The sequence below is a fragment of the Xenopus laevis genome, chromosome 7L, assembly GCF_017654675.1.
Source record: "Xenopus laevis strain J_2021 chromosome 7L, Xenopus_laevis_v10.1, whole genome shotgun sequence".
Taxonomy (NCBI): domain Eukaryota; kingdom Metazoa; phylum Chordata; class Amphibia; order Anura; family Pipidae; genus Xenopus; species Xenopus laevis.
Window position 1 is genome coordinate 5,563,038 of NC_054383.1, and position 27,825 is coordinate 5,590,862.

Genomic DNA, 27,825 nt, shown 5'->3' on the forward strand with positions numbered 1-27,825 from the left:
TAAAGAAGATGACAGCTGTATCCCCTTCCTGGTACGAAAACCTGAGCAGATCATATTTGATTTAATAGTTGGGCACCTTGACGTATCTCCATTGTCTGATGGTTGGACAGCAGGGAATAGAGATGGCATAGTTGGGAGAGAACTTCCTGTAGTATGAATGGGTTTTACATGCAAGAAGAACCTTAGATGCAAGAAGAGCTCCAACAAAACAATCAATGAAGTGGTCACCCATGAAAAAGTGTGGGTTTCTATATCTAGAGCACATCAAAGGTTTTCTGTGGGACTAAGATGTAGTAAGGAGGTCATTTAGATTTGCTGTTACGGTTCCTTTTGCTTGATCTCCTACAGACTCCCATGTTAGATGCTTTAGAGGTGGGCTATCTCACACTGCTTGTAGATGGACACTCCCTGCACTTCAAATCTCAGAGAAGTGTCCTGATCAAACCTCTACAGAACCTGGTGTTTGTCCAGACTGATAAACCCATCTACAAACCTGGACAGAATGGTCAGTCTTGTGAACTCTAGCTGATGTCCTCTGAGAACCTAGTTATGGGGATGTTCACTTTAAAAATATATTGTAGCATGATGCCATGATATTCTAACAACCTACAACAGGGTTATTTTTTTATGTTTTTCAATTATTGAATAACATGTTTGTTACATTTAGCAGGTTGTTGACAATGAATAGGAGAGTCCTTGAACAGAAAGATAAGCAATACTAATATTAGCAATAGGAATTGCAAGGGTCATTGACCTTAAAGGAGAAGGAAAGGTTAAAACTAAGTAAGCCTTATCAGAAAGGTCCACCTAAATATACCAGTAAACCCTCAAAGTAATGCTGCTCTGAGTACCCTGTCAAAAGAAACACAGCATTTCTTTCCTTCTATTGTGTACACATGGGCTTCTGTATCAGACTTCCTGCCTTCAGCTTAAACCTCATTGCCCTGGGCAAGAGCATGCTCAGTTTGTTCCTCTTCCCCCTCCCCCTCGCTTCTCTACTGTAATCTGAGCCCAGAGCAGGGAGAGACTCAGGCAGGAAGTGATGTCACACCATGTTAATACTGCAGCTCCTATCCTAAACAAACAGAGAGTTTCTAGAGCTTTTTACTCAGGTATGGTAAAACATTCTACAGAATAAATATAGCATTCTAGCTTGCACTATTGCAGCTAATCTATTGGCAATAAAATGCCCCTGTAGCTTTCCTTCTCCTTTAAAGACCAATTCCAAGTCAGAAATAGGCAGACTGGGGAGGCGATAGTTTGAATTAGTTTGTCCCAACAAACACAAAGCTGTGCACATAGCACATGAATTCCTATTCTACTTACATGCAAACACGTTGCTATAGACCTATATTGCCCTCCCCACTCATTTACTATTGAGGGATGATGTTCTGGGTCTAAATAAAGTTAATAAAGTTGGTGCTATAAAGGAGGTGACATGAAGAAGGTACTTGCACCCTGTTAGCCTGTACCATAATACATTATAATGCCATGAATATCCTGTAAATGATATCCTTATAAACGGTGCTTAGTGATGTCATCGGTTATAATCGGAGCTTAATGAGGTCATTTCTGTCACATGACTCACTGAAACTTGTGTATTATAATAAATAAAGTACCCCCTGTTGCAAAATATGAGGATATTAGAAGTCACCTCAGAGTTCTATGACCTGTATGGAACTCCTCTGTAATTTATAATATCCTTATATTTTACAACTATTCACATCATTACAAAGGCATGCAAGTAGGACATGTTGCTTAGCACAAGTGCCACTATTAAATTCAACTTACTGCCATTGTGCTAGTTCCCGCCCTATACCCTTCCAAGAATATTCCTGTTGCTGCTTATTTGGTTATCCTCCTTGAATTAACTCCAACAATTGAGATTTGTTTTCCCTTCTTTAGTTCAGTTCCGCATCGTGTCCCTGGATGAGAACTTTTATCCTGTATCTGAGCAGGTGAGAAGACACTCAATGATACGTTAATGAGCCATGGTGAAAATTATCCTAATGACTTTTTTAGAGATTTGCAGAACATTAATCTTGAGAACAGGGGGGGGGGCAGTTAATATGCTCATAGCTTCTCCATCCCAAACCCCAATTGGAGAACTTTCAATCTCATTCCCCTACTATCCACCTGCAGTGCATTAAACATCCTTCCTAAAGATAGATTCTGAACTGTAGCTTCTACACCCTCTTTCTTACCACCCAATTGACCTGTTGTATGGGATACCTTCAGTGCATTATGCAACCTTCCTAGAGATGTCTTCTATAGGGTTCATTTACTTAGACCTGGGAAAGAGGAGCACCCCTTAATTCTCATTCGGGACCACTTCTTCCCCAGGCCTGGCTGCACTCTGTATCTTGGACTGCATAAAAAATGTGGCACAATGTGCAACACTCAATATTCATGGGGGTAGCCAAAGGTCTCTATGCTTGGAGATAGGGTGGCACTTTTTTAAGCAAGGAAGGAACATATGGTGGGTTGTGCACTTTTTTGCACACTGCCTCCCTAATGATAAATGACCGCTCATGTTTTTCTTCCAAACACTCTTATCGGAAACCATGAAAGATGACTTCTTCACTACCCTGTTACCCGACAAAGCATGACCATATCGCTCAACCCCAAACTGCAAAATATGGACAAAACCCATGGACCCGTAGACCAGAATTAGATTTAAATTGCATTAATAAAATCTCTTATTATTGCATGTTGGGAAGTTGCTTAAAGGGGACCCGTCACCCAAAAAAAATTATTCCAAATCCTATTTTATCATGTTAGTCCAGCAAAATGAACTTTAATTACACTATATAAATTATTTGTATATTGTTTCCATCAGTCTGGGAATTCATAATTATATTAACCAGGAAGGAGCCATTTTGTGGACACTGTTATTAAGACAAGTCTTGTATCATCTCAGAATCTTGTTTGTGCATCAGAATGGCGGACCTGATGTCCATCCCCATGTCCTGGTTACACAATTAAATCGTTAAGAGAGAGGGGGAAATGCAGGGAGAGCAGTGACATGTAGGAAGTGCTGAATGGAAAGTGAAAGTAATTGTTTGCCCCGCCTCTATGCCTAGGCATAGAGGAGGGGCAGACAATATTTGATTGACAGCTGATATTTTTAAATGAGTTTACAACAGCTATTAATGCTTTAATAAAAAAAAGAAATTGGATTTCATATTTAATTTAAAAAGGACTTTTATTATACAGATTTTTATGTCTGGGTGACGGGTCCACTTTAAAATGACAGTTTCTGGGTGGAGCTCCCCATAAATACTTTCAGCAGTGTTCCAGGCTGATAGGCGCATTGTTTCTTTATAATACCAGAAGATGATTTTGGAAACAAAAATCAAATCTGACTTCTCACTTCAAATTTTCAGATTTCAAGTACATTTATTTATGGATTTTATAGTGCACCAGCACTAAACTATTTCCTTTTCTCTTTTTAGTTTCATGTGGCTTATATCACGGTAAGTAACCAGTCTAAATTAATTTCCCATCAGTGCAGAACTTTCCATGTGACTTCACACCTCAGAATGTGACTTATTACAGTATGTAGGACCTTAGAAATTGGACCCTTTATGGTCTGCCACAATATATATAAGTATAGGGTGGGGGTTTACAACAAATCTTAAAGGCATAATGCATAAATATCTGTTTTGCAGCTGATTTAAAAAACAAGGCAGTATTAATAGGCTTATCACTAGCAACAAATGTGCAGTTTCTATCACTAGCTATGCCCTTTGGAGTCATTTTGGGCATTTCGCACAGGGTAAAAAAACTAGGTGGGGAAAACAACCAAAAATCCCCTGGCCATGTTTCCTAAATGGATAATTTAAAGGGATAGTGTCATGGGAAATTTTTTTTTTTCAAAATGAATCAGTTAATAGTGCTGCTCCAGCAGAATTCTGCACTGAAATCCATTTCTCAAAAGAGCAAACAAATTTCTTTATATTCAATTTTGAAATCTGACATGGGGCTAGACATATTGTCAATTTCCCAGCTGCCCCAAGTCATGTGACTTGTGCTCTGATAAACTTCAATCAGCCTTTACTGCTGTACTGCAAGTCGGAGTGATATTACCCCCTCCCTTCCCCCCCCCCCAGCAGCCAAACAAAAGAACAATGGGAAGGGAACCAGATAGCAGCTCCCTAACAAAAGATAACAGCTGCCTGGTAGATCTAAGAACAACACTCAATAGTAAAATTCAGGTCCCACTGAGACACATTCAGTTACATTGAGAAGGAAAAACAGCAACCTGCCAGAAAGCATTTCTCTCCTAAAGTGCAGGCACAAGTCTCATGACCAGGGGCAGCTGGGAAATTGACAATATGTCTAGCCCCATGTCAGATTTCAAAATTGAATATAAAAAAATCTGTTTGCTCTTTTGAGAAATGGATTTCAGTGCAGAATTCTGCTGGAGCAGCACTATTAACTGATTCATTTTGAGAATTTTTTTTTTCCCATGACACTATCTCTTTAAGGTTGAATAAATACCCTACACCCATATGCACTATGTTTGACCAGGTGCTGTTACCCATAGCAACCACCATATGCCTTTGATTGCATAACCCCCAAAGTTAATTGAATTTAAACTTTTCAATAGGATGTAACCCCCTTCCTTCCCAAGAACTCTTCTCCATATTATGAGTCTCTGTGCTTCCAAACTGATCACTAGATGAGTAATCAACACAGACTTGTCTTTCAGGACCCCCAAGGCAACCGCATAAGCCAATGGCTGAATGTGGAGCTCAAGCAAGGGATTACCCAGGAATCCTTTCAGCTTAGCTCTGAGCCAACATTTGGGACATACAGAGTGAATTTGGAGAGAGAGAAAGGTCACCCTGTTTCACACAGCTTTAGTGTGGAGGAATACGGTAGGTAGTACAATTACTAAAATTATATCTGTGCATGAGTGATACTCAAGTGTCTATGTATAACTCAACCTGCAGCCTTGTGCCTTTATTTGGTCAACTATTTGATTTGCACATATACTTAGCATTTTTCAAAGCCCCTCTAGACTCTCTCTACTACTGTGCTCTCAGCCACCCTACAAAGATCGTCTGTCTCTATTGCTGTCTCTTTCCAGATCTGACTAATACCTGAATATTTTTCAGTATTGCCAAAATTTGAGGTGCAGGTGAAACTGCCAATGGTTCTAACTATTCTGGACAAAGAAGTGAAAGTGACTGTGTGTGGCAGGTGAGTATTAGATCTATTCTTAGACTGAAGATATCTTTTTTTTAAAGGGAAGGTTTTCTAAAAGTATTAAAGGCAAAACAACACATTACTAGTGTAGATAGAAGTCTTTAAGCCCTGGTGTACAAATTTAGACCAACCCAAAAAAACCTATGTCTCCAAGCATCAATACTATTACTTTAATCCACCAATATCCTTTAAACAATGCATGTATGATTATGCACACATTTTTCTTAATTCTGATTAAAAGGAGGGATCATTCATGGGAAATGCTTTATTCAAATATATATTAGTAGGTTACAGATACTGTCATGTCTTCCCTGTTGCTGAGGGCAAATCCAATAAGCAAGTGTCACCACCTTCTACCACCACTTCCATCCTGATGCTCTCTATTGCATTATATTAACTTCTCAATAGTCAAAAAATGATTGTAACTAAATTACTCGCAGATACACATATGGAAAGCCAGTGTTGGGCATCATCAACGTCCGTGTGTGCAGAAAGTTCTCTGAGCGGTACAATCCATGTCCAGATGAAGAAGATGGCGTGTGTGAGGAGATTAACCAACATGTAGGTATCTGTAGTATATGGATGGTTTATTTGGGGCATACATTCAGATTATAGAAACAATGTGGTTTTTATGTAACTCTAACTCTATCACTTTTGTATCTGAGCCATCATAACAACTACAGTGGTGTTGGCTTTATTTCACAGAGTAGGATATCTTAAGTGTTCCTGTTTGGGATTTGTTTACAAAAAGTAAATGTTATAGAATGACTCCAAGACTTTAGAGTCTCAGTACTCATGAGGCAAGAAATAGCTAAAAATACTGATCGAATAACAGATTGGCAACTTCTTCTTGTAGGCCGGTCCTAATGGCTGCATCTCCGATGTGGTGAACACTAAAATCTTCCAGATGAGACGCACAGGTTACGAAATGAAAATCATAGCTTCGGCCAAAATAACAGAGGAAGGGACAGGTGAGGCAAGTGGGAGCTGCAAGATAATACAAGATAAGGTGAAGACTTAGGACATGTGGTGGTGATAAATACTGGGTCATGAGGAACTAAGGATTCTGGCAGGGGACTGGATCTCACTGGTTTTATCCATAATTGCACTGGGGAACATTTTTCAGTAGATGTATTAAAACAAACAATGAAATGTCCACTGGTGCAGAATCTAAAGCACTTGTAGATATTAAAATGGTCTCTTGACTCTTGACAGGTGTTGAACTGACTGGTGAAGGTTCTTCTGCGATTAAGAGCACCATAGCTAAAGTATCTTTTCGGCAATTGGATTCCCAGTATAAAATAGGCATCCCCTTGTATGGGCAGGTTGGTTACATTTGATCTATCTTATTATTATACCTTAAGCCCAGTGATATAACTTATAATTTATAACAGGTGTTCTTGGAGGATGCAGCTGGAAATCCAATGAGCAATGAGACGGTGGTGGTTTATGTTGGGGACGATGGAACCAATTTCACCTACATAACAGCTCAGGATGGAACAGCCGAGTTCTCCCTTGATACCAGCTCCATCAAACTGCCATCTCTCAGGATCAAGGTAGTTCTCCAAGGACAGATATAATGAAAATGTGTTTTCCAATCATTATTAAACAGGGATTTCAGTCTTTTTACCCTTTCTTTTTTGATTTTATTTTTGGTGGGTCTTCTGTATAAAGCACAAGAAGAAATTAATGTCTAATGTCTCTATGTTCTAGGTCAGTTACAAGACTGTAGGCTACTGCCCCAGGAACAGGTGGCTCGTTGCATCCTATGAGGAGGAAACACGGACCATTAACAATTTCTACTCCTGGAGCAAAAGCTATTTGAAAATCCAACCTATCCATAGGACTTTGAAGTGCCAAAGAGTAGAGGAAGTCAATGTGCATTACATTCTGACTTCTGAAGGTGTTGGAGAGGCAAGAAATGCAGTGTTTCACTACTTGGTGAGTTCTCATTCCCTCTCTAGTCACTTGGTTTGCCACTGGGTGAACAGCATTGTTGTGGAATACACCATCGCTTTGTTCTTTTATTTATGCAAATTAAAACTTTCCTAGATTGCGTGTCATTAAGAAAATGTTATATCCACTAAATATGTCCAAAGAATTCTTTTAAAGTCTGGGCTGTGGTTGGGGCTATTGAGATTCTCTGTACAATTACGTTGTACTCTGTTCACAGGTAATGGCAAAGGGAGGCATAGTAGAAAATGGGAAACACACATTGGCACTTATCTCAAATCAAGGTAAGTACTTGTGCAACTGATACTTTTATTTGAGTTTGCAGGTGGTCATCCAGAAAGAAAGAGTTTAATAAAATCTTGGATTTGGGGTGTCGTGAATAGCTGGGGCAGTTTCATCACAATTATATTTTTACACTAGCTCCACTCCTTTTTTCTAATAGAGGCACATGGACACTTCTCATTTGACCTACCTGTTAGAATTAACATCTCACCTTCTGCCAAGGTCTTGGTTTATCTTGTTCTGGACAGTGGGGAGGTCATTGCAGACAGTATCACGCTGAAGGTGGAAAAATGCTTTGGAAGCAAGGTGAGGTACCATTTTGATATGGTACTAGATTTTTTACCCTATGGGGTGAGATCCAAAAATGTGTTCTTTAGGTTTGTTTTTGCTTGCTCTTCTTCTCTCAAAGATATTGCATTTTTATGGGTTAGTCAACAAATTTGCATCTTAATGAATTTCTTAAGACAACCAATTATATACATTGGTCTACAAAGATATAGGCAACTCTTCTGTGGCTGTTATAAGTGTATATTGCACTACTACTACTACTACTGCACTGCTACTGAACCAGCGAAGCCACTGCTACATAAGGACATGACGACTTTTCGTGAGCGTTACTTCGGATGTGCAAGCATTTCATAGCGAAAATGCGCTAGCGTTCGTTTGTGCCTAGTAGTGAAAATTCACTAGTGATCTTGCGCTTAGGTCAATTTGCATACAGCGGATAATTTACAGTTGTATGGACGTCTTTATTATAAATGTTGGTGCAAATGCTTAAAGTTAATACTTTTTCAAATACATGTCCAGGGAACCTTAATAAAGACAAGAGAGTTAATATAATGCCCTACACATGAGCCCACTGTAAAATGAATGTTCCATATGTTATGAAATGTCTGGAGAAAACCGGTTCCCAAAAAAAGTTTGAGTCAGGACTTTTGCAGCCAATTCCACTTCAAAAAAGGAAAAGTCGCCCAGCGTTTTTGGAACTTTGATGCATTTTCGGCTCACAGGATATGATGTAAGTGACAGAAGATTGAGGAATATCTACCGTATATACTCGCGTATAAGCCGAGTTTTTCAGCACCCAAAATGTGCTGAAAAACTCAACCTCGGCTTATACGCGGGTCATACGCACATACTGTAGCCAATCCCTCACCGGATACTGTAGCCAATCCCTCACCGGATACGAGGCTCCTTCTGCGGCCCCAACACACCTCCCTCTCCCATAGCGCATCAGGACTCTGTGACTGACTGTCACGATCGCCGCCCGGAGCAGGTCCAGGAGCTCCGGGCGGCGCGTCCTTCCCTGCTGGCGTCCTTCCAAAATGGCGGCGCCCATGGCCTCCACGTGGGTAGAGGCGCCGGCGCCGCTACCCACGTGGCGGCCATGGGCGCCGCCATTTTGGGAGCGACGCCGGCAGGGAAGGACGCGCCGCCCGGAGCTCCTGGACCTGCTCCGGGCGGCGATCGTGACAGTCAGTCACAGAGTCCTGACCATATTCAGGCATGGAGGTAGCAGGACCAGGGCCCTTTTGTATAAAGTGTTGTGTTATTTCCCAGCACCCACTGCTAGCCCTGTATTCTATATGGATTATCTTCTCCCTACAGGAACCAGCATGGCAGCACCAACTGCTTAACAGGGGCTTATTTATAATAATGGGATTATTGGACCCCCTTCCCCCATCCAGGCCATATTCTCCTAGAAGAGTTTGTGACCAAAATAAGCAGAGGAATTTCAAAGCTCTTGCTGCGGACTGTAAACATTTACATGTGTCCTGCACACTGTTGGGGCCGCAGAAGGAGCCTCGTATGTAGTTGCTGCATCTCTCCATCTCTCTGCCCCTGGTTGAGTTATAAGTTATTTTACTGTGACTGGTGTGCTTACAATTTTTTTTTTTTAAACTGTGGGCAGGCCTACCTTTCATTGTTATTCAGTGGGTGCAGGTACAGATTGATTTTCAATCAGCCCCTAGGCTTATACACAAGTCAATAAACTTTTCCAGTTTTCTTAGGTAAATTAGGTACCTCGGCTTATACACGGGTCGGCTTATACACGAGTATATACGGTAGCTGCTTTTAAGCACTTCGTCTGGTCTAAGGTGGCAAAGTCAACTCTGGCAAAAGAGGTAGCGTTCAGTAAAATCCGCACTTAGCGGAGTAACGATTGTTCGCCAGAGCGAATAGTCAGAATGAACGTTCACGGCGGTCTTGTTCCCTAGCGAATTGCCACATGCGCCTGTTAGTGAATTGACGATGGCCCTGCGGGTGGCAACGCTGGCAAAAAGTCACTAGTGTTAGCCACTTCACTCTTTAGTAAATCTGCCCCATGGAATCAAGTTGACAATATTCCCTGCTAAGAGAAAGGGATTACACAAAATACATTTTAGCAGTACTTCAGTTATCATGTTTTCAGCCAAAATTATTTTTCACAATGACCCTATAAAATGTTGACTTCTAAGTAATGTTAATCTTACTTTTGTGTTTCTGTTTATTAAATGCTATTTTCCTCATCCAGGTCAAACTCTCATTTTTCCCCACTGAAGCTCTTCCAGGATCTCAGGCCCATCTCCACTTAGTTACAAGTCGTGCGTCTCTGTGCGCTCTACGAGCCGTAGCTGAGAGTGTGTTGCTTTTGAAACCAGAGGATGAACTATCTGCACAAACTGTATGAATTATATTTACTACAAGACTAGCTTAGTGCAAATGCTGACATCTACTGAGCTTTCCACTTGTTCTGACTCATACGACCTTGTATATTCCAGATATGCGACTTGTTGCCGTTAAAAGACCTTAGCGGATATGATCACGATGGAAAATTCCTTGAAGAGCCTTGGGAAGACACATGTTTGTCATTGGAGCCCATCTTTTTGAATGGTGTTTATTACACTCCATTAAATCCAGAGGATAACACAGACACTTACACAATCTTAAAGGTTTGGGTTTTTTTAACCAGATTTTCAATAATTTGAAAATAATTTAGTAATGATTTACATCCTAACACATAAGAATGGCTATTTTCTGCTTTTTTTAGGAGCTCCTACTAAGGTACTATTCATAGAATACAAGAGTTACATTTGTGTCTGTAATATACTATGAAGGTGTAGGCCCAGCCTCTGATAGTTAGACATAGAACTTGTGATTTTATTGAGATATAACTCAATAGCCAATCACCACTCCTTAATATTAATATAAGTATTAAGTTATTCGACTTCAAAAAACCTTAAACTTTAGAGAAGATGAGCCATTACAAACCCACACACATTAACAATGTATATAAAATCAGTTGAACTTAAATTAATCAGGACCCTAGTGGGTTCTATTCTGGATTCAGCAGATGTTGGGTCTGTTGTCTCTATTGCCATTTTGTTTTCAGCAGCTTCTAGTTGTACATTTTAGGTGTCATTTTTGATCACAATTGCAGGGTGTAAAGTACAAGTTTGTATAGGGGAGATGTGTCTGATTTTGTTGTGCCGAAAACATTTGTTGTCAGGATGACATCATTTCCAGTGTTTCAAAAATGAAGTCTCTTCATGATTTTTTCATTTTGGAGGTGGTTGTAGCTCAGGGGTTCAAGCCATTAGGCTCTCAATTCAGAAGAGGCAACAGGAATAGTCAGCCCCGAATGCCACTATATGGAAGAGCAAGGGGCAGCTTTTGACACTAGTACTTTTAAGAGCGATAAAAGCCGATCCTTGCTCGACCATATAGTGCCAGTGTCGAACTGGCCCACCGGCATACCAGGAAAACTTCTGGTGTGCCCAGGTGTCAGTTTGGCCTATTTCATGGTCATTCCCTATTTCTTTATGGGAACAAATAGGCTTAATAATGGAAGAATAGAGTATAGTATGTAGAGAAACAAGACTAGGAGAATAAAGAAGTTGAGTGAGGAGAGGAGGTATAATAGTTTGGAAAGTTGGCCCTCAGTCTAAAGCTGGCCATAGACGCAGAGATCCGATTGTACGAATCCTCGATTCGTGTGATTTTCGGACCGTGGAGAGTCCCGACATTTTTAGTCCCACGGAGATCAGTCGTTTGTTCAATTGGCCAGGTTTAAAGATTTCTGTCGGCTGACGATAATATTATTGCATGTATTGCCGATCGTACGATTTTCAGTGGGAGACTGTCACCAGCTTTGCCGGACATACCTTTCCTACGATTGCTGTCAGGGGCAGAACATCGACTGATCTGTTCTTTTACTACTTTACTTGATGGGAATGGTTAGTGGCAGGTCGGGAGATGGGGAAGTCTGATTGTTCGAGGATTTCAATAATCAATAATCTTTGCATCTATGGCCAGCTTAAGGTTTTCTGGTGGACCCCTGGCAACCCAATTCAACACTGTATAGTGGCATTCTGGACTGACTTTTCTTTCCTATCCCCTGTTCTGAATTGAGTGCAGAGAGCCTATTGGCTTGAGCCCCTGAGCTATAACCACCTCCAAAATGAAAAAATCATGAAGAAACATTTTGAAACACTGGAAATTATGTCATACTGACAATGGCTGTGGCCAATTTAGGGGCAGATGCATCAAGGGTCGAATATAAGGGTTAATTAACCCTCGATATTCGACTGGGAATGAAAATCCTTCGACTTCGAATATCGAAGTTGAAGGATTTTGCGCAAAAACTTCGATCGAACGATCGAAGGAATAATCGTTTGATCGAACGATTAAATCCTTCGAAACGAACGATTCGAAGGATTTTAATCCAACGATCGAAGGATTATCCTTCGACCAAAAAAACGTAGCCAAGCCTATGGGGACCTTCACCATAGGCTAACATTGGGTTCGGTAGCTTTTAGGTGGCGAACTAGGGGGTCGAAGTTTTTTCATAAAGAGACAGTACTTCGACTATCGAAGTCGAAGGTCGAAGTAGCCCATTCGATGGTCGAAGTAGACAAAAAAACACTTCAAAATTCAAAGTTTTTTTTCTTCTATTCCTTCACTCGAAGTTAATGAATTGGCCCCTAAGAGTCACCATAACTGCACTTGCAGACATAAATGACCCCTTTTCTGTTAAATGCAGGAATTAGAATGTTCAGAGCAAAAATCCTCACAAATAAGGTTGGCCCTGCAATCTGGGAACTAAGGGGTCCATTTACTAACAATTCCAATTTCTATTTTTCCCACAAATCCTGAAAAATTTGGGTTTTTTCTATACTTATTAAAAACTTTAAAAGTCCAAGATTTATTAAGTGAAAAAAAAACCACGAAAACCTTTTATACAAAAATTCACCAAATAAAAGTTGCAGAGGCCCTATAGAAGTCCATGGGAGGGGCACTGATCTTATTGGACCATTTTTAATCCATTCAAACATGTTTTTTAGAAGTACAAATGTTTAGCATTAACATTCAGCATTTATTTTCATTCGTACTTTTTAAATTTGTCTCCTTTAATATATTAATGGTTTTAAAGAATGGGGGTTTTGTCGTGGTTTCAAAAACCTCAAAAACGAAATAAGACTCTAAAAACGAGACTGATGCTAAATAAGCCTCCACGTGTGCAGTACAGGATAACAGATCTCATACCTCATTATTTGTTGCAGAATCTGGGCCTTAAGGTTTTTACAAACAACAATATCAGGATCCCACTTGTCTGTGAACAGGCATTGAGCATTGAAGAAGTGAATTTCATGCCATTGTTGGGTATGTGTAAATAAAATTTATTCACGATTTTAACGAGTCTTTTCCTGCACAAGTAATTTTCGTGCAAATGTATTAATAAATAAGGGGGAAAAAAATCTGTGTGGATTTGGTCGGAGTAGTTTTTTAGAAAATTCGCAGAAAATTTCGGATTTTGATAAATTGAGTTTATATTTTATTTTCTGTCCTAATATCACCCTGTTTTATGTGCGCAGGAAGTGCTGATTTTGGATCTGATATAGCTCCAATGGCATTATTGCAGTCAATGGAAGTCACTGAGACGGATCGAAGATATTTCCCAGAGACTTGGCTTTGGGACCTTGTTGAAACAGAGTAAGGCTTTGCTTTACTGTATGTTTTTTTGCCCTGGGAACTGTTTTACCTCCAAGAATTCATTATATTTTAGTTAGGGTTTAGAAAAAGCTACTGTTTTCTTTTTACAGAGACAAATTATATCATTTTTTAAAAAATTAAATTTTTTGATTATAATTGAGTCAATTTTTTTGGAGAATGGATCCAATACCTAGACATGCTACAGCCCTTAAAGCGAACATAATATTTCCATTGTGAGAAGCGAGGACTCTGACTTAATAACTGGTATATTGGCCAAGATACAGCTCAGGGAAGAAACCCAGGCTCTCCGTTTATTTATTTTGCTGTAGATGCTCTGAAGATGCTCGAAAAACTTGCCCAATAATATAATTCCTATGGGGCCAAGACTCATTCTAATACTCATACTCCAATCTCTCTCGTAGTGCTGAAGGGAAAGCTGATCTGGCAGCGACTGTTCCAGACACCATAACAACCTGGAAAACTGCAATGTTCTGTATTTCACAGGATGCCGGGTTTAGCCTTTCTGAAACTGTATCCCTGGTAGCTTTCCAGCCTTTCTTCCTTGACCTTACCATGCCGTATTCTGCTATCCGTGGAGAGAAATCTACTTTAAAGGCCACAGTGTTTAATTACCTTTCACAGACCATAAGGGTAAATAAAATTATAAAACCATATATTTTTGTCTCTACAACCCTCTCTTGATCCATTCTTCTGTCTTGTATTTTTAGGTGGCCATTTCATTAGAAGATTCAGACCAGTTCTTGGCTAAACCCAAAAACCTACAGGAAGATGGCTACTGTGTCACAGGCGATGGTCGAGTCACACTATCTTGGGATGTGACCCTTAAGTCTTTAGGTAAACTGCGTGAGGGTGTTTTATTTTTATATTTAGCCATCTCTGTTTTCTACATAAACACATATAAAGTGTTGGGTAGATTGAACCTGGGCCCCTATTTTGATGATATCATACTCTAAGACTTAGCATGCTAGAAGTTAAATATATTGCTGTTTGACTTCAGGAGCTTCAAACTAAGTTTGTCTCACACGTAAGAACTTGACGGACATCTCAACTTAAGCTGTGTTAAAGGCCTGAATAAATGACGTAGGTACAAGGATGAAGAGTAGGTTTGAAGGTCCTTACCAAGAATCCCAGGATAAGCTTCTATGTTCTGTCTATTGTCCTTTCAGGGGAAGTGAACTTTACAGTGAGTGCTGAGACCCTGACAGGAGAAGACCTGTGTGAGAATGAGATTTTTAACCCAATACAGGGTAGAAAGGATACAATCACCAAACATATCCTGGTGGAGGTAGGTTCACTGTGGCACAGACTTACCGATTGTATAAAAAGCAACTTTAATAAACAAAAAGCTCAGTAATGTTCCTCTCTTTATCAATATATCCAGAAGGAGTGGAAAAAGAGGAGACACAGAATGCCATGATTTGTGGTAAAGGTAAGTTCACTTCATGCTTAACTTATAGCATAGCCGCTGCTCCACTTAATAACTAGTGCTTTCTAGTTAGTGACACAAAGGAGAATTCAACCCTAAAGTTAAAAATACACTACCCCCTACCCTACATAGACCTCCTCCTGGGTATTTGATCGGGGTAACACTTAGGCTGGGGGGAGGAGGGAGGGGGTCTATGTAGGGTAAGGGGGTAGGCTTTTTTTTAACTTTAGGGTTGAATTCTCCTTTCAATTGTATGTTTTTTAGCGACATATATGAATGGGCATGTGGCACCAATCCCATTGGTATTCACCCACATGTACAGATGTGGTCATGTTTAAATCACATCACTTGATGACCATCTACATGCTTTTGTATTGGCACTTGATCACCGAAGGAGACATCTTCATGGCACTAAACATTTTAACGTATAGAAAGACCTATCCTACTGGTTCAAATACTGGATCTCCATGTTGTCAACTTCTGTAATCACATACAGCCTGAGTTAATCTCAAATTTCTGAGTTTTAAAAGATAAAATTTTGACTTGGAAATTCAAAGCTGTTACATTAAGGTGGTTATTTACTAATCTACTAATTTACTAATTTGAGAAGAAAACTGTTACTTTTAGGGGCCCATTCACCAAGTCGAGGGATTTTCATCCCCTGTCGAATATCGAGGGTTAATTAACCCTCGTTATTCAACCCTTGATGAATTTGCCCCTTAGTCTTTGACTTTGACCTCAACTTCAGTGGGTCTATTTATTAAACCTCAATTTTTTTCTGGTCGAATTGGAATGGAAAGGGGAAAAAACAGGAATTTTTAGAGATGTATTATACCCCAAAGATGCTAAAAATCTGAATGGGAAAATACTTCAGCTAAAACCTGTTGAGGTCAATGGCAGGTTATACAATTTGTAGAAGTCGTGATCTGCACTGGGTCTCATTCGATAATCCCAAAAATTTAATATTTTCACTTTTTGTTTTTTCTTGATTAACTTGATCTAAATGGATTTAATCATGTACAATTGCAGCTCCTCGTATCTCTTAATACTTAATGCAGGTTCAGAGATAAATGAGGCTATTCACTTGAAACTCCCAGAGAAGGTAGTAGAAGGTTCAGCACGGGCGTATTTCTCTGTCGTTGGCGAGTTATACTTTTATAAATCTCAGGACTCTTTAATCGTTTCCATTATTCAGTGTACTAAGCTATTTCGTCCACACGAACCAGGAAGCTGACTGTGCCATGTCTATGAACCTCGTCATAGTTCTGTAAGGATTATAATTTATAAATTGCATGTACAGACTAAAATACTGCCTAATTTTCTGAAATACAGCTAAATTGATCTTCAAATGGCACAGTGAAAGCAAAGAATTCAGCCAAGGATCTCTTTGTACCTCTGTTACAGGTGACATTCTAGGTACGGCCATGCAGAACTTGGGGAACCTCGTTCAGATGCCATATGGTTGTGGAGAGCAGAATATGGTTCTCTTCACCCCAAATATTTACATCTCAGAATATCTGAACAAAACTAATCAGCTGACTCCAGAAATGAAATCAAAAACCCTCAACTACATGAGCACCGGTAAGAGAGATCCCAGATGTACTCTACTGTTTAGTTTTGCTAAGGGGCCGATTCACTAACTTCGAATGAAGGATTCGAAGTAAAAAAAACGTCGAATTTCGAAGTGTTTTTTGGGCTACTTCGACCTTCGACTTCGACTTCGAATCGAAGGATTCGAACTAAAAATCGTTCGACTATTCGATAGTCGAAGTACTGTCTCTTTAAGAAAAAACTTCGACCCCCTAGTTCGCCATCTAAAACCTACCAAACTCAATGTTAGCCTATGGGGAAGGTCCACATAGGCTTGCCTAAGTTTTTTTGGTCGAAGGATTATCCTTCGATCGTTGGATTAAAACCCTTAGAATCGTTCGATTCGAAGGATTTAATCGTTCGATCGAAGGATTATTCCTTCGATCTTACTATTTGCGCTAAAATCCTTCGACTTCGATATTCGAAGTCGAAGGATTTTAATTCCCAGTCGAATATCGAGGGTTAATTAACCCTCGATATTCGACCCTTGGTGAATCGGCCCCTTAGTGTCTCAACTCTTCCCCTCTCAATTCATTCTTTTATTATATCAATATAGAGTCACCCTCTGTCTGTTTCCACTTTGTATTTTACTCCTCTTTGACCCTCTGCTCTACTGACCAATAGTTTGCTGTGTGTATAATGTATTCTCTATGTAATTGCCTTCTTGACCTCGAGAAGACCTAAACAATTGTTTAAGTTCTGTTGAAGTTTATGAATATTGCCTGATCAAGTAACAACAGCGTTTCTTCATTTATTTAAATGCAAATACAGTGTATCAATATGGCATATTCTGTTGAACATTAAGGGGCTGATTCACTAAATTCGAGTGAAGGATTCGAAGTAAAAAAAATTCGAATTTTGAAGTTTTTTTTGGGCTACTTCGACCATCGAATGGGCTACTTCGACCTTACGACTACGACTTCGAATCGAAGGATTCTAAGTAAAAATCGTTCGACTATTCGACCATTCGATAGTCGAAGTACTGTCTCTTTAAAAAAAACTTCGACCCCCTAGTTCGGCAGATAAAAGCTACCGAAGTCAATGTTAGCCTATGGGGAAGGTCCCCATAGGCTTGCCTAAGTTTTTTTGATCGAAGGATATTCCTTCGATCGTTGGATTAAAATCCTTCGAATCGTTCGATTCGAAGGATTTAATCGTTCGATCAAATTTTCTGCACTAAATCCTTCGACTTCGATAATCGAAGTCAAAGGATTTCAATTCCTAGTCGAATATCGAGGGTTAATTAACCCTCGATATTCGACCCATAGTGAATCAGCCCCTAACATTTACATGAATACTATTACTAAATAAAGGTTCCGTTGATTATTCAGCTATTCTCCTCTGCAACCTGTTACTGTGTCTGTTCCTTTTAGGCTACCAAAAGCAGCTTTCATACAAACACGATGACGGCTCCTACAGTGCATTTGGACAACAATATGGAGAGGGGAATACCTGGTATGAACCTAATCAGGATATCACATACTGTACTGAAATAAATTCCTTGACTGTACATGATTGATTGATTTTTAGTCTGACTGCTTTCACAATGAAGTCCTTTGCCCGAGCAAAAGCTCACATTTATATTGAGGAGAAGCTGATCTCAGATGCTCTTACTTGGTTGTCAAACCATCAAAAGGAGAATGGCTGTTTCCATAGTGTCGGCAGACTCTTCAATAATGCTATGAAGGTGAGTGGAAGGAATGAAGGTAGACAAACAGATCTTAAAGGTGCATGGTAAAGAAAGCAGGACTTTTCTATCAAGAATGACTATAGACGAACCAAGATAAACTGACCCTTCAGACCAAGTTGGCAGCTTACTTGTCTGATTTGATTTTCTGGACAGATTTAGCTAGATATCAAATTGGGCATGTTAGAAAATATCACCAAATGAGGACTGCATCTTTCTTTGGATGGGGTTCTTTCTCGTCATCTCTACATAGACCTGTATTATTATTTTATTTTTGTCCAAGTGATCAGGTCAACTTATTGTGGTATAGCAGGTTGCATAACAGAACTCATAAACATTTCTAGTGTAGGACTTCCATCTATAGATCAATCTGTCTTCTACGTTCAATCCTTTAGTATAGTATAAGCACTCCAGCCTACACCTACATCAGTCTTGGATACTTACCCTTACTATGAAATGCCAAAAACTAAACATTTCTTTAATACGTGATTAATACGTGATTTTGTAATACCCTTGTTCACTTCAGATTTTCAAGGCCCTGCTTAACTTGGGAGCATTTCCACAGCCAGGTTTAAGGGTTCTACTTTGGATGGTTATGAAGGGGGAGCAAAGGGGTCTCTAGGGTTAGTGTCGATAACATTAATTAGAACCTACATAGGTTAATTTAGGAGACAATCTCAGCTCTCCCATACACACCAATAAAATGGTTATTTACTAAAAGTCGAATAATTCAAATTATTTTTCTTAAAACAAAGTAGACGAAACCCCCCTTCCTTGAATTGAACTCATTTATCAATTTTTTTTCTGGAAAAACAAACACAATTGAGCGTCAGTTGAAATAGTACAATTGGTGCTCAGAAAACTCAGTTTTATCGAATTTTTGCTGAGAAAACACAACTTTAGCTGATTATCGGACAAAAAATCTCATCCATGACTTTTCGGGGCACATTTACCTAGGGTCGAATATCGAGGGTTAATTAACCCTCGATATTCGACCATTGAAGTAAAATCCTTCGACTTTGAATATTGAAGTCGAAGGATTTTGCGCTATTCCTACGATTGAACGATATTCCTTCGATCAGGAAATTGTTAGGAAGCCTATGGGGACCTTCCCCATAGGCTAACATTGGCCTCGGTAGGTTTTAGGTGGCAACTAGGGGGTCGAAGAATTTTTTAAAGAGACAGTACTTCGACTATCGAATAGTCGAACAATTTTTAGTTCGATTCGAAGTCAAAGGCTGTAGTCGAAGGTCGAAGTAGCCCATTCGATGGTCGAAGTAGCCATATTCGACCATTCGAAATTCGAACTTTTTTTCCTCTATTCCTTCACTCGAACTAAGTAAATGGGCCCCTTCATGTTAAAAACCATGAACTGAATTATATTGAATCCGTCCCCTTTATTGGATTATCCAGTGCAGATCACATGATCTACATGACCTTGACAGGTTTTAGATGGCGTATTTTTGGATTCAGATTTGTAGCAGCTTTAGGTTTAATAAATCTCTAAAAAAAAAATCAAGTTTTTATCTTTCCATGAAAATTAGAATTTTCCCCCTAAAAAACCTCAACCAGATAAAATCGAGGTTTAATAAATGGGCCCCTAAATCTTCACCCCATTATTCTACATATATTTGTGGAACTTATCATATCTGTCACATATTAGCACCACCCAGCATTAGTGGGCAGAGAGAATGGGCAAGGGCTGTTACATTTTCTCTACCTGACATAATGGTATATGGTTCTGACAACCTCTACTTTCAAGCACTTCAAAGACAAAATCTTGGTAAAAGGGTATGTTATATTTATTTCTTATGTTCCTTGTAGGGTGGCGTAGATGATGAAGTCACACTGGCTGCCTTCATAACAATTTCTCTTCTGGAATATCCACTACCTGTCACAGTATGTACTATAAATAGAATTCATTGCAACTCCTCCTTATTGTCACAGTATGTATTGTATATAGTGATCATTACAGTACTGTCTTCATTATTTTATACTTGAAACATAATCATCTGCTCATTCAGTATCAGGTTTCTTATTTCAGAGTTATTTAGATAACACAAAGCTATGTACAAATAAGTGCAAAACTCTTCCATGTTCCCCATAGCACCCTACTGTCAGAAATTCTCTCTTTTGCCTGGAGACCGCATTGAGAGGCCAGAACATCATCTACACTAAGGCCTTAATGGCTTACGCCTTCACTCTTGCTGGAAAGATGGACATCCGCCATCAGCTCCTACAATCATTGGATGAACAGGCCATCAAGAAAGGTGACTGAAATTCCTACAGAGACCCAGTTATCAGGGAGGTAATTGGAGTTACCAATGGGACAACTTTTTGATCTTCTAGGAAAAAAATGATTGGTCACTATGGGTAACTAGATCTAGGCAAACTTTGTTCCTTTTATTATATTATGCTGTTAGTCCTATGAAATGTCAGGTATTGCTGTGGCTATTTGTGGAGCCTCCAATTACTCAGTAGCAGCAATATAACTGCCATGCCCTTGTGCACAAGGTACACATTTTTAAATCATAATACAGTGTCTTTCCAGAATTCTAGTATTACACCAGATAACGTTTGAGAGAACATTATAAATACTGCAAGGTTTGTGTTTTTCAGTGACACAGGAGAACCTTTGTTTGCAGACCAGGGAGTTCATTTATACACTTTTTTTTTTAACTTAGTGTGATTTTGTAAGAAACTTACCCTGGTGGTCTAGTGGGCAGCAGGGTCCAGGCCGCGTCCTTGGCGTGGACGCCCGCTGCGCCGCTCCTGTCCTTGTCGGCGCCATTTTGGATTCCTAGGGTGTGTGCGGCGCGCCTGCACGTCTCTTAAAGGCGCAGGCGAGCAACGGCGCAAAATTGCACACGTTTTGGCGCCAATTGGATCCCTATTTAAGGCCCATTCAGACCTGTAGCTAGTGTCCGTTATAGGATCATATCCTCTGGTTTCCTGAGCTTTTTGCTACCTGTTCCTGAATTTGCTATCCTGACTCATTATCCGTGTTTGACCCTGCCTGTTCGTATCTACTCTGCATTCTCTATCCTGACCCTCGCCTGCCTACGACAACGATTCCTGCCTAACCCTTTGATTGACAACCTGGTTTGCCCCCTGCCTGCCTGACGATTCTGATATCCGCCTGCCTCGACCAAGCCTGTCTGACCATCCTTCTGCCCAAAGACTCTTGCTATCCGGTCTTGCCCCTTTGCCAGCCAGAACTCCTCGCCTTGTACCCCTCGTTAAGTCCAGGTGGCACCCAATTAAGCTGAGGGCTCCTCCCGAAGCCCAAAGGTGGTCACACTACTGGTGAAGCAGAGCCGAGACCAGGGTCCTTGGCATTTGTTCTGGTATTGGGTGCAATTTATTGATTGTAGTGCCCCCTGTGTTAGAACAGAGCCCTGTACTTGCCACCTGGCTGGTGGAAGGTGTAAAATATAGTGGCTCATGTATCTACTCTAGTGAATACCTTTTTGCTATAATAACAACAAATCTATATTTTCCTATACCCAACCTTTCAGATGGTACAGTCCATTGGCAACGCCCAGAGACTGCTGATGATTCCAGGCTGTACAGGGACCCTTACAGTCAGGCCCCTTCTGCAGAAGTAGAGATGACTTCATATGTGTTACTGGCTCTCTTGTCCAAATCTAATGTTACAGATGAAGATCTGACCTTGGCCACCCAGCTTGTCTCTTGGATCATAAAGCAGCAGAATCCTAGTGGTGGCTTCTCCTCAACTCAGGTAGACTTAATTTTTAGAAATAATTATGTATGCAGCATTCATATAAATCTTGGTCTAGTCAATCATTTTCATAAATTTGCTGTATTGGCTTCTCTAGGATACGGTTGTGGCCCTCCAGGCTCTTGCCTTGTATGGCTCTCTCACTCTCAGCCATGATGCCACCCAAAATGTTTTACTCTCTCTGGACAAAATTCCAGTTGCTAAGTTCAAAGTGGAGGATTCAAACCGGTTGCTTCTCCAGAAAATGACTCTGAAGGAAGTCCCTGGGGATTAAACAGCCACAGTCAGTGGTTCAGGGTGTCTGTACCTCAAGGTGAGACTTCTCAAAAAACATTGCCACCTACAGGTTTCAGATCATGCTATTTGATGTGAATACAGGTATGTGATCGATTATCCGGAATATTTGGGACCTGGTGTTTTCCAGATAAGGGATCTTTCTGTACTGTTTTATTACTAAAGAGAAAAGGAAAATCATTCTTAAAAAGTTGAAATATTTGATTAAAATTGAGTCTGTGGGAAATGGCCTTCCTGTAATTAAAAGCTTTCTGGATAAAGGGTTTCCTTAGATGTTTAAACTGTTATCCTGCCTTAAAGATAAACAGCCACTTACACTTATTACCCCATACACTGTTCTCAAATGGAATTTACCCGAAAATGTTAGAAAGATTTTTACAACCAACTCCGCCTTCTAGGGGTAAATTAATCAAAGAGTGAAGTTCCGCCACTAGAGTGAAATTCCGCAGCTCTCAATTCATTTCTATGGGATTTTGAAAGGCGTATTTATCAATGGGTGAAGTGAAAGGTCACCCTTTGATAAATACGCCAATAAAAATCCCATAGAAATGAATGGAGAGTGGCGGAATTTCACTCTAGTTGCGGAACTTCACTATTAACTTCTCCCTTTGATAAATATACCCCCTAGAGTGCAATGATCAGACCGAGAATGTATTTACAGCAGATATGGGAAGGATGATATTCTTTTGTGTTACAGACAACCCTGAGATATAACGTTCCCCACCCCAAAGAAGATGCCGCTTTCACTATCTTGATAACCACAGAGCCTACAACCTGCGATCAGAAGTCCCTCAAATCATTTGCAGTAGTGGCCAATGTAAGGTGAGATTAAAAAAATCCAACACATTGGACTGCTGAAACTTCCGTAGGATGACATTATTTCACCTGAACGTATACCATTTTAAAAGGGTCTTACTCTTTCTTCTGCCTTTAAATTTAAGTAGTAAAGGTGCCTCCATGTTTAGTAGTATAGGTTGTTTGCCTCAGCTGGGAGGGACATTATCCTTTATATTATATGATGGGAACCCTAGTGGTACAAACAAGTAACACTGTGGCTACTGGGATACAGGGAGGCCCATTTATTAAAGGTCAAATTTAAGTGGTATTAAAAAGTTTTGAAACCACTATTAATCGTGGGACTTTTTTCAAACTGACACTCTGAAAACTCGACTTTATCAAAGCTAAGACTTAAAATTTATAGGATTATCGGATGAAAACCAGCATGGATCATAATGTCAAGAAACATCTTCAGGGACATCTGCCACTGACTTTTTCATGACCTCAACAGGTTTAAGATGTAGCATTTTTGGATTCAGATTTTTACCAGCTTTGGGGTATAATAAATCTCTAAATATTCAAGTTTTCCCATTGAGGCATAATAAATAGGCCCCTAAATCAGTTCTTACTTTTAGAAGGTGTCATATTTTTTTTCACTAGGCATTGTCTGAAAAACTAGAATTTTTAGAGGTTTTTGAGGTATTCATATTTTTTAGTGCATCATTCAGAAGAAAGAATGGAAAATTATGCTGAATGATGCACTAAAAAATATGAATACCTTGAAAACCTCGAAAAATTCTAGATTTTTGAAAAAATTCATAGTTTTAGAGTTTGTGAGTTTAGTCGTGGTTTCAAAAACCTCTAAAACCATTTAAATACAATTCTGAATGGCTAAAAAAAGGTTCAGTAGCATCAGTGCAGCTCCCATTGACTTCTACAGGACCACAACTGGTTTTATTGGGGATGTTTACATTAGAGTTTGTTTTGGTTTTAAGGAAACTCTGGTACCTGGCTGTTCCTGATCTGATTTTGGTCTATCTACTAACACAGATAAAACCGAAATAATAATATATAATTCTCTTCTTATAGTTATATTGGCAAGAGTGAAAACTCAAATATGGCTGTAATGGAAATAAAGATGCCGTCAGGATAGATTCCTGTGAAGTCTTCTGTCAAAAAGGTACGTGCCATGCATCTAGCTTGGTCTTGAAGATGTTGCAAGAGCTTTGGATCATTGGCCAATTATTCTTTTTTTTTCTAGCTGCCTCAGTTAAACAACTTCATTAAAAGAACAGAGACTCTGGCCAATAAAGTCAACGTGTACTTTGAGTCGGTAAATAGTGAACATTTGGGGTTGAAATGTATTGGGCAGATATTGTTCTATGTACATGGTGGCTTGTTTGCATATATAAAAGAGTTGGGCAGTTGCATAATTCTACTATATTATGGGTGGCCAGAGAATATACTGTATTCTATATGTTGTGAAGTTTGGGGGATCATAGCGGGATTTTTTAGCATAACTCCAAGGTGAAAAGAAACACAGTCTGTTTATTTTGAAACCAAAAAAGCTTCATTCTGGCAACAGAAAGAAAACAGCTTCAGTCAGCAACATAAAGTCCAGTAACAAACAAAATTGCTTACTTCAGCAGTTTTAGCCTTCAGTACCCCAAGATACTAACCAGGCTTGGTCTGTGGGGAAAGCCACCAGCAAAAGTGCCCCCCAGGTCTCAGAAAGTTTAGCCACTGCAACAGATCAATGGCAGCTCTCTCCTGTGAAGCTCCTACACACCATGCACACCTGCTGCAACACCTCTTGACTGTTCAGCCCACACTCTGGCTGCTTAACCCTCTGGTGTTTCTTAAAGGGAACACTCTTACATGGATGGCTCTAAACCTAAAAACAGGGGATACATATCTGCCATCCACAATCAATCCTGTCTGACTTGTGCAATGTCAATAAGGAAACCTTCCAATGAAGAGTATTGAGTTACAAGGGAATGTATTGACTTGCTCTAATTCTACTTCCTGCAGCTCTCCAAGGACATCCAGAGTTTTATTTTCTTGGTGGAAGAGGACATTCCCATTAGCAACCTCCAGCCAGCCACTGCTATCATCTATGATTACTATGAGAAAGGTAATTTCAGTAGCTTAGTAACGCCTCCATACTCATGGAGAAATTTTCTTTTACTAACTCAAACAAATGAATTATTAAGTGTCGTTAAGTCAACTATCAACTTTCCCCAGAGTGTCCTTTCTTCTGTTTGGGTCTTCAGCCTAACCAATGGCATAGTCATTGTTTTGTGATTATATCTATCCATCTTGTTGCCATGGGTCATGTTTTTCATCTTTCACTTTAACCTTTCAGAGAATAATTCCTTTTATTTTGAATTGGCTGAATCAGATGTATAATGGCTGATTCTGCACTCTGTTCACTTCAGTGGGCAAAATGTCTGAATGTAGAAATAAAGTCTTCAGCTATAATTTGTTGTAGCCTCTATTGTGGAACTTGAAGATAAAGTTTATTGGACACAAGCTCCATGGATTCTGAACTCAAAAAGAGTCAGAGCCCTGAACAAAGTTTTTTATGAACTTGGAGAAAAAAATACCGCTGCAGCACCTCTTTGTTGCAAAAAGTGAAAACTTGAATTTATTAGGTCAAACAATCAGGCAATGTTTCAGACTAACACTTGCCCTTTCTCAAGCCTGAGGCTTGAGAAAGGGCAAGAGTAAGCCTGGGGCTTGAGAAAGGGCAAGAGTAAGCCTGGGGCCTGAGAAAAGGCTAGAGTAAACCTGGGGCTTGAGAAAGGGCAAGAGTAAGCCTGAAATGTTACCTGGTTGTTTGACCTAATAAATTCAAGTTTTCACTTTATAGTAATGACCAAGTCAGGGGGCTCTCGGGGGAAATTTTACACAGAATTTTATTCTTTCTCACCTCTATCAGCTTGTTTATTGGGCTAATGTTGAGGTTTAATATCCCCTGCAATTATTTAAGGGCATGATTATTTATTTTTATCTAAGGGAATTTTTTTAATATATTTTAAGAATGTGAGATTTTCCTTTTTTTAATATTTATCCCTTACAGATGATTTTGCAGTGACCGAGTACAAAGCCCCCTGCAGTGTGAAAGGTAATTTATTATGGGGCTTGTTTACTAGCATTGTCTTTAAATTGTACAATTCAGTCACCCTTAACAACCAATCACACCTTTACTTTTTTTTCTAACTTGTATTAGACTTTGTTTAATTTACTGAATTATATTTATGTATATAGCTCTAAAGTCTAAACACAAACAGGGGTATATTTATTATAATTTAAACCATGAGAATAAAGGGACAAGATTGGCTGGCCATGATATGCCACTGCATAAAAACAGACCCTAATTTGTAGTGAAATTGGTGCATGGGCTCAGGAATACTCCCAAAATTCTTTGTTTGTGAACTCAGTTCATTACTGCAGCCACAAATGCAAGTACCTCTAACATGCCAAGAAGAAGTCATATATAAAGGGTTTCAATTATTTGCAAACCATTGCACTCCTTTTTTCTTTATATTTTTCCTGACCTTTTTGAAAATGTTGGCTGCATTGCAGAGGCGTGTTCTACAGAGGGTGCAGTTCTCATTTTGCTTCTTCTCTCCTTAGATGGTGAAAACAATGAGTAACAGTGAAGAAGGGATGAAGAAGCACAAGCTCTGCCATAACATGGACTCAAACATTTTTGATTGTGAGATCAGTTGACCTATATTTTTGGAAGGACATGATAGGCTTCTCTTCTTCCATCAAGTTTATTTCTTGAGTACGTCAGATTAAGCAAATGTATATAGAGAATATGAATGCAGAGAACCAAGTACAACCGTCATTATTTCATTGTGGGACAACGCGTTTCATATCTGGCTTTCCAAATGGCAGTCTCCACTTAAAAATGCCTTTTGACTGTAAAATTATTTTGATGTCTTGTAAGCAAGTAAATAGAAATAGCAACTGAATACAAAGGGGCAAAGTCATAATTTTTAAGGCTGCCACAAAAGACTGGGCTGTTTCACCAAAAATGACTAAACGTGTTCTATTCTACCAGTGATAAAAGCACCTTAGCACATCCATCTGCTTCTCAAACTGACTGTAGGAAATGCTTATTGAAATGAAGTAGATAATTAAACTATAATCTCAAACCCATATTCATTTACAGAACACCCATAGTTGGTAAGTGTAGTTGTGTGCTGCATTCAACAGTATCCAGTTTTCTTCTTTGAGCTTCAGAATGTGAATTGAACGTGTGAGCAAGGTAATGATAGATCTATTTAGAGAAGAGGAGGTTCATAGCAGCTTCCTTTAGTGTCTATAGTCAGGAGCAGATTGTACTCCACAGGGGTGAATGGAGACATGATGGTGAAGAAATTGCAAGTTTGGGGAAAGGTCCTAAAATAATTTTGGTTCTTTAAGTTCTATTTCTTCACAGTTCACAGATTCGAGAATTATTTCGAGAATTATGTTTTAATGGAATTTTAGCAGGGCCACCATCAAATTAAAGCCCATTGGTGGCAGTGGGGGGTCAACATTGGCATTCCCTGTAATAAATCCCATTCTGCAGGTATATTTGAATGTATAGTTGCCCTTTAATTCCGACATATAGGCTTGTGCTACATCATGAACATCATACTGTTTTCATTGACATTGAGGACAACACCAAATGATAGAAGATAGTGCCTTGTAGGGGCACAATTATTATGGTTTTTTTTTTAATAACTGCTTATTTGGTTGTGGGTTAGCCTTGCAGCTGATTGGTAAGTGGGAGATAGATTAATTGGTGTCCATTCCAACCCTTCTGCTAAAAAGCAGCACCACAGGTAAATGCTTCAATAAATGCTGGAT

The 27,825-nt window shown here is 39.5% G+C and overlaps 2 protein-coding genes across 2 annotated transcripts in view; both read left to right on the forward strand.

Moving 5' to 3' along the window:
* On the forward strand, nucleotides 1–27,426 carry LOC108695707 (alpha-2-macroglobulin-like). Its single transcript, XM_041570164.1, is given in 33 exon segments — nucleotides 1–505; nucleotides 1,906–1,946; nucleotides 4,685–4,883; nucleotides 5,124–5,208; nucleotides 5,655–5,775; nucleotides 6,071–6,185; nucleotides 6,430–6,539; nucleotides 6,609–6,770; nucleotides 6,928–7,155; nucleotides 7,388–7,451; nucleotides 7,610–7,755; nucleotides 9,965–10,114; nucleotides 10,212–10,382; nucleotides 12,993–13,092; nucleotides 13,305–13,422; nucleotides 13,845–14,073; nucleotides 14,151–14,277; nucleotides 14,610–14,732; nucleotides 14,825–14,872; nucleotides 15,928–16,011; nucleotides 16,274–16,450; nucleotides 17,833–17,914; nucleotides 17,990–18,146; nucleotides 19,971–20,045; nucleotides 20,254–20,416; nucleotides 21,665–21,888; nucleotides 21,986–22,201; nucleotides 22,880–23,004; nucleotides 24,049–24,139; nucleotides 24,221–24,292; nucleotides 24,991–25,093; nucleotides 26,042–26,086; nucleotides 26,599–27,426. Coding segments are annotated over 33 exon segments (4,122 nt in total). The 5' UTR covers nucleotides 1–354; the 3' UTR covers nucleotides 26,619–27,426.
* Nucleotides 1–27,825, forward strand: part of LOC108696033 (alpha-2-macroglobulin) — a 69,811-nt gene that overhangs the window by 2,309 nt on the left and 39,677 nt on the right. The window lies entirely within an intron of this gene.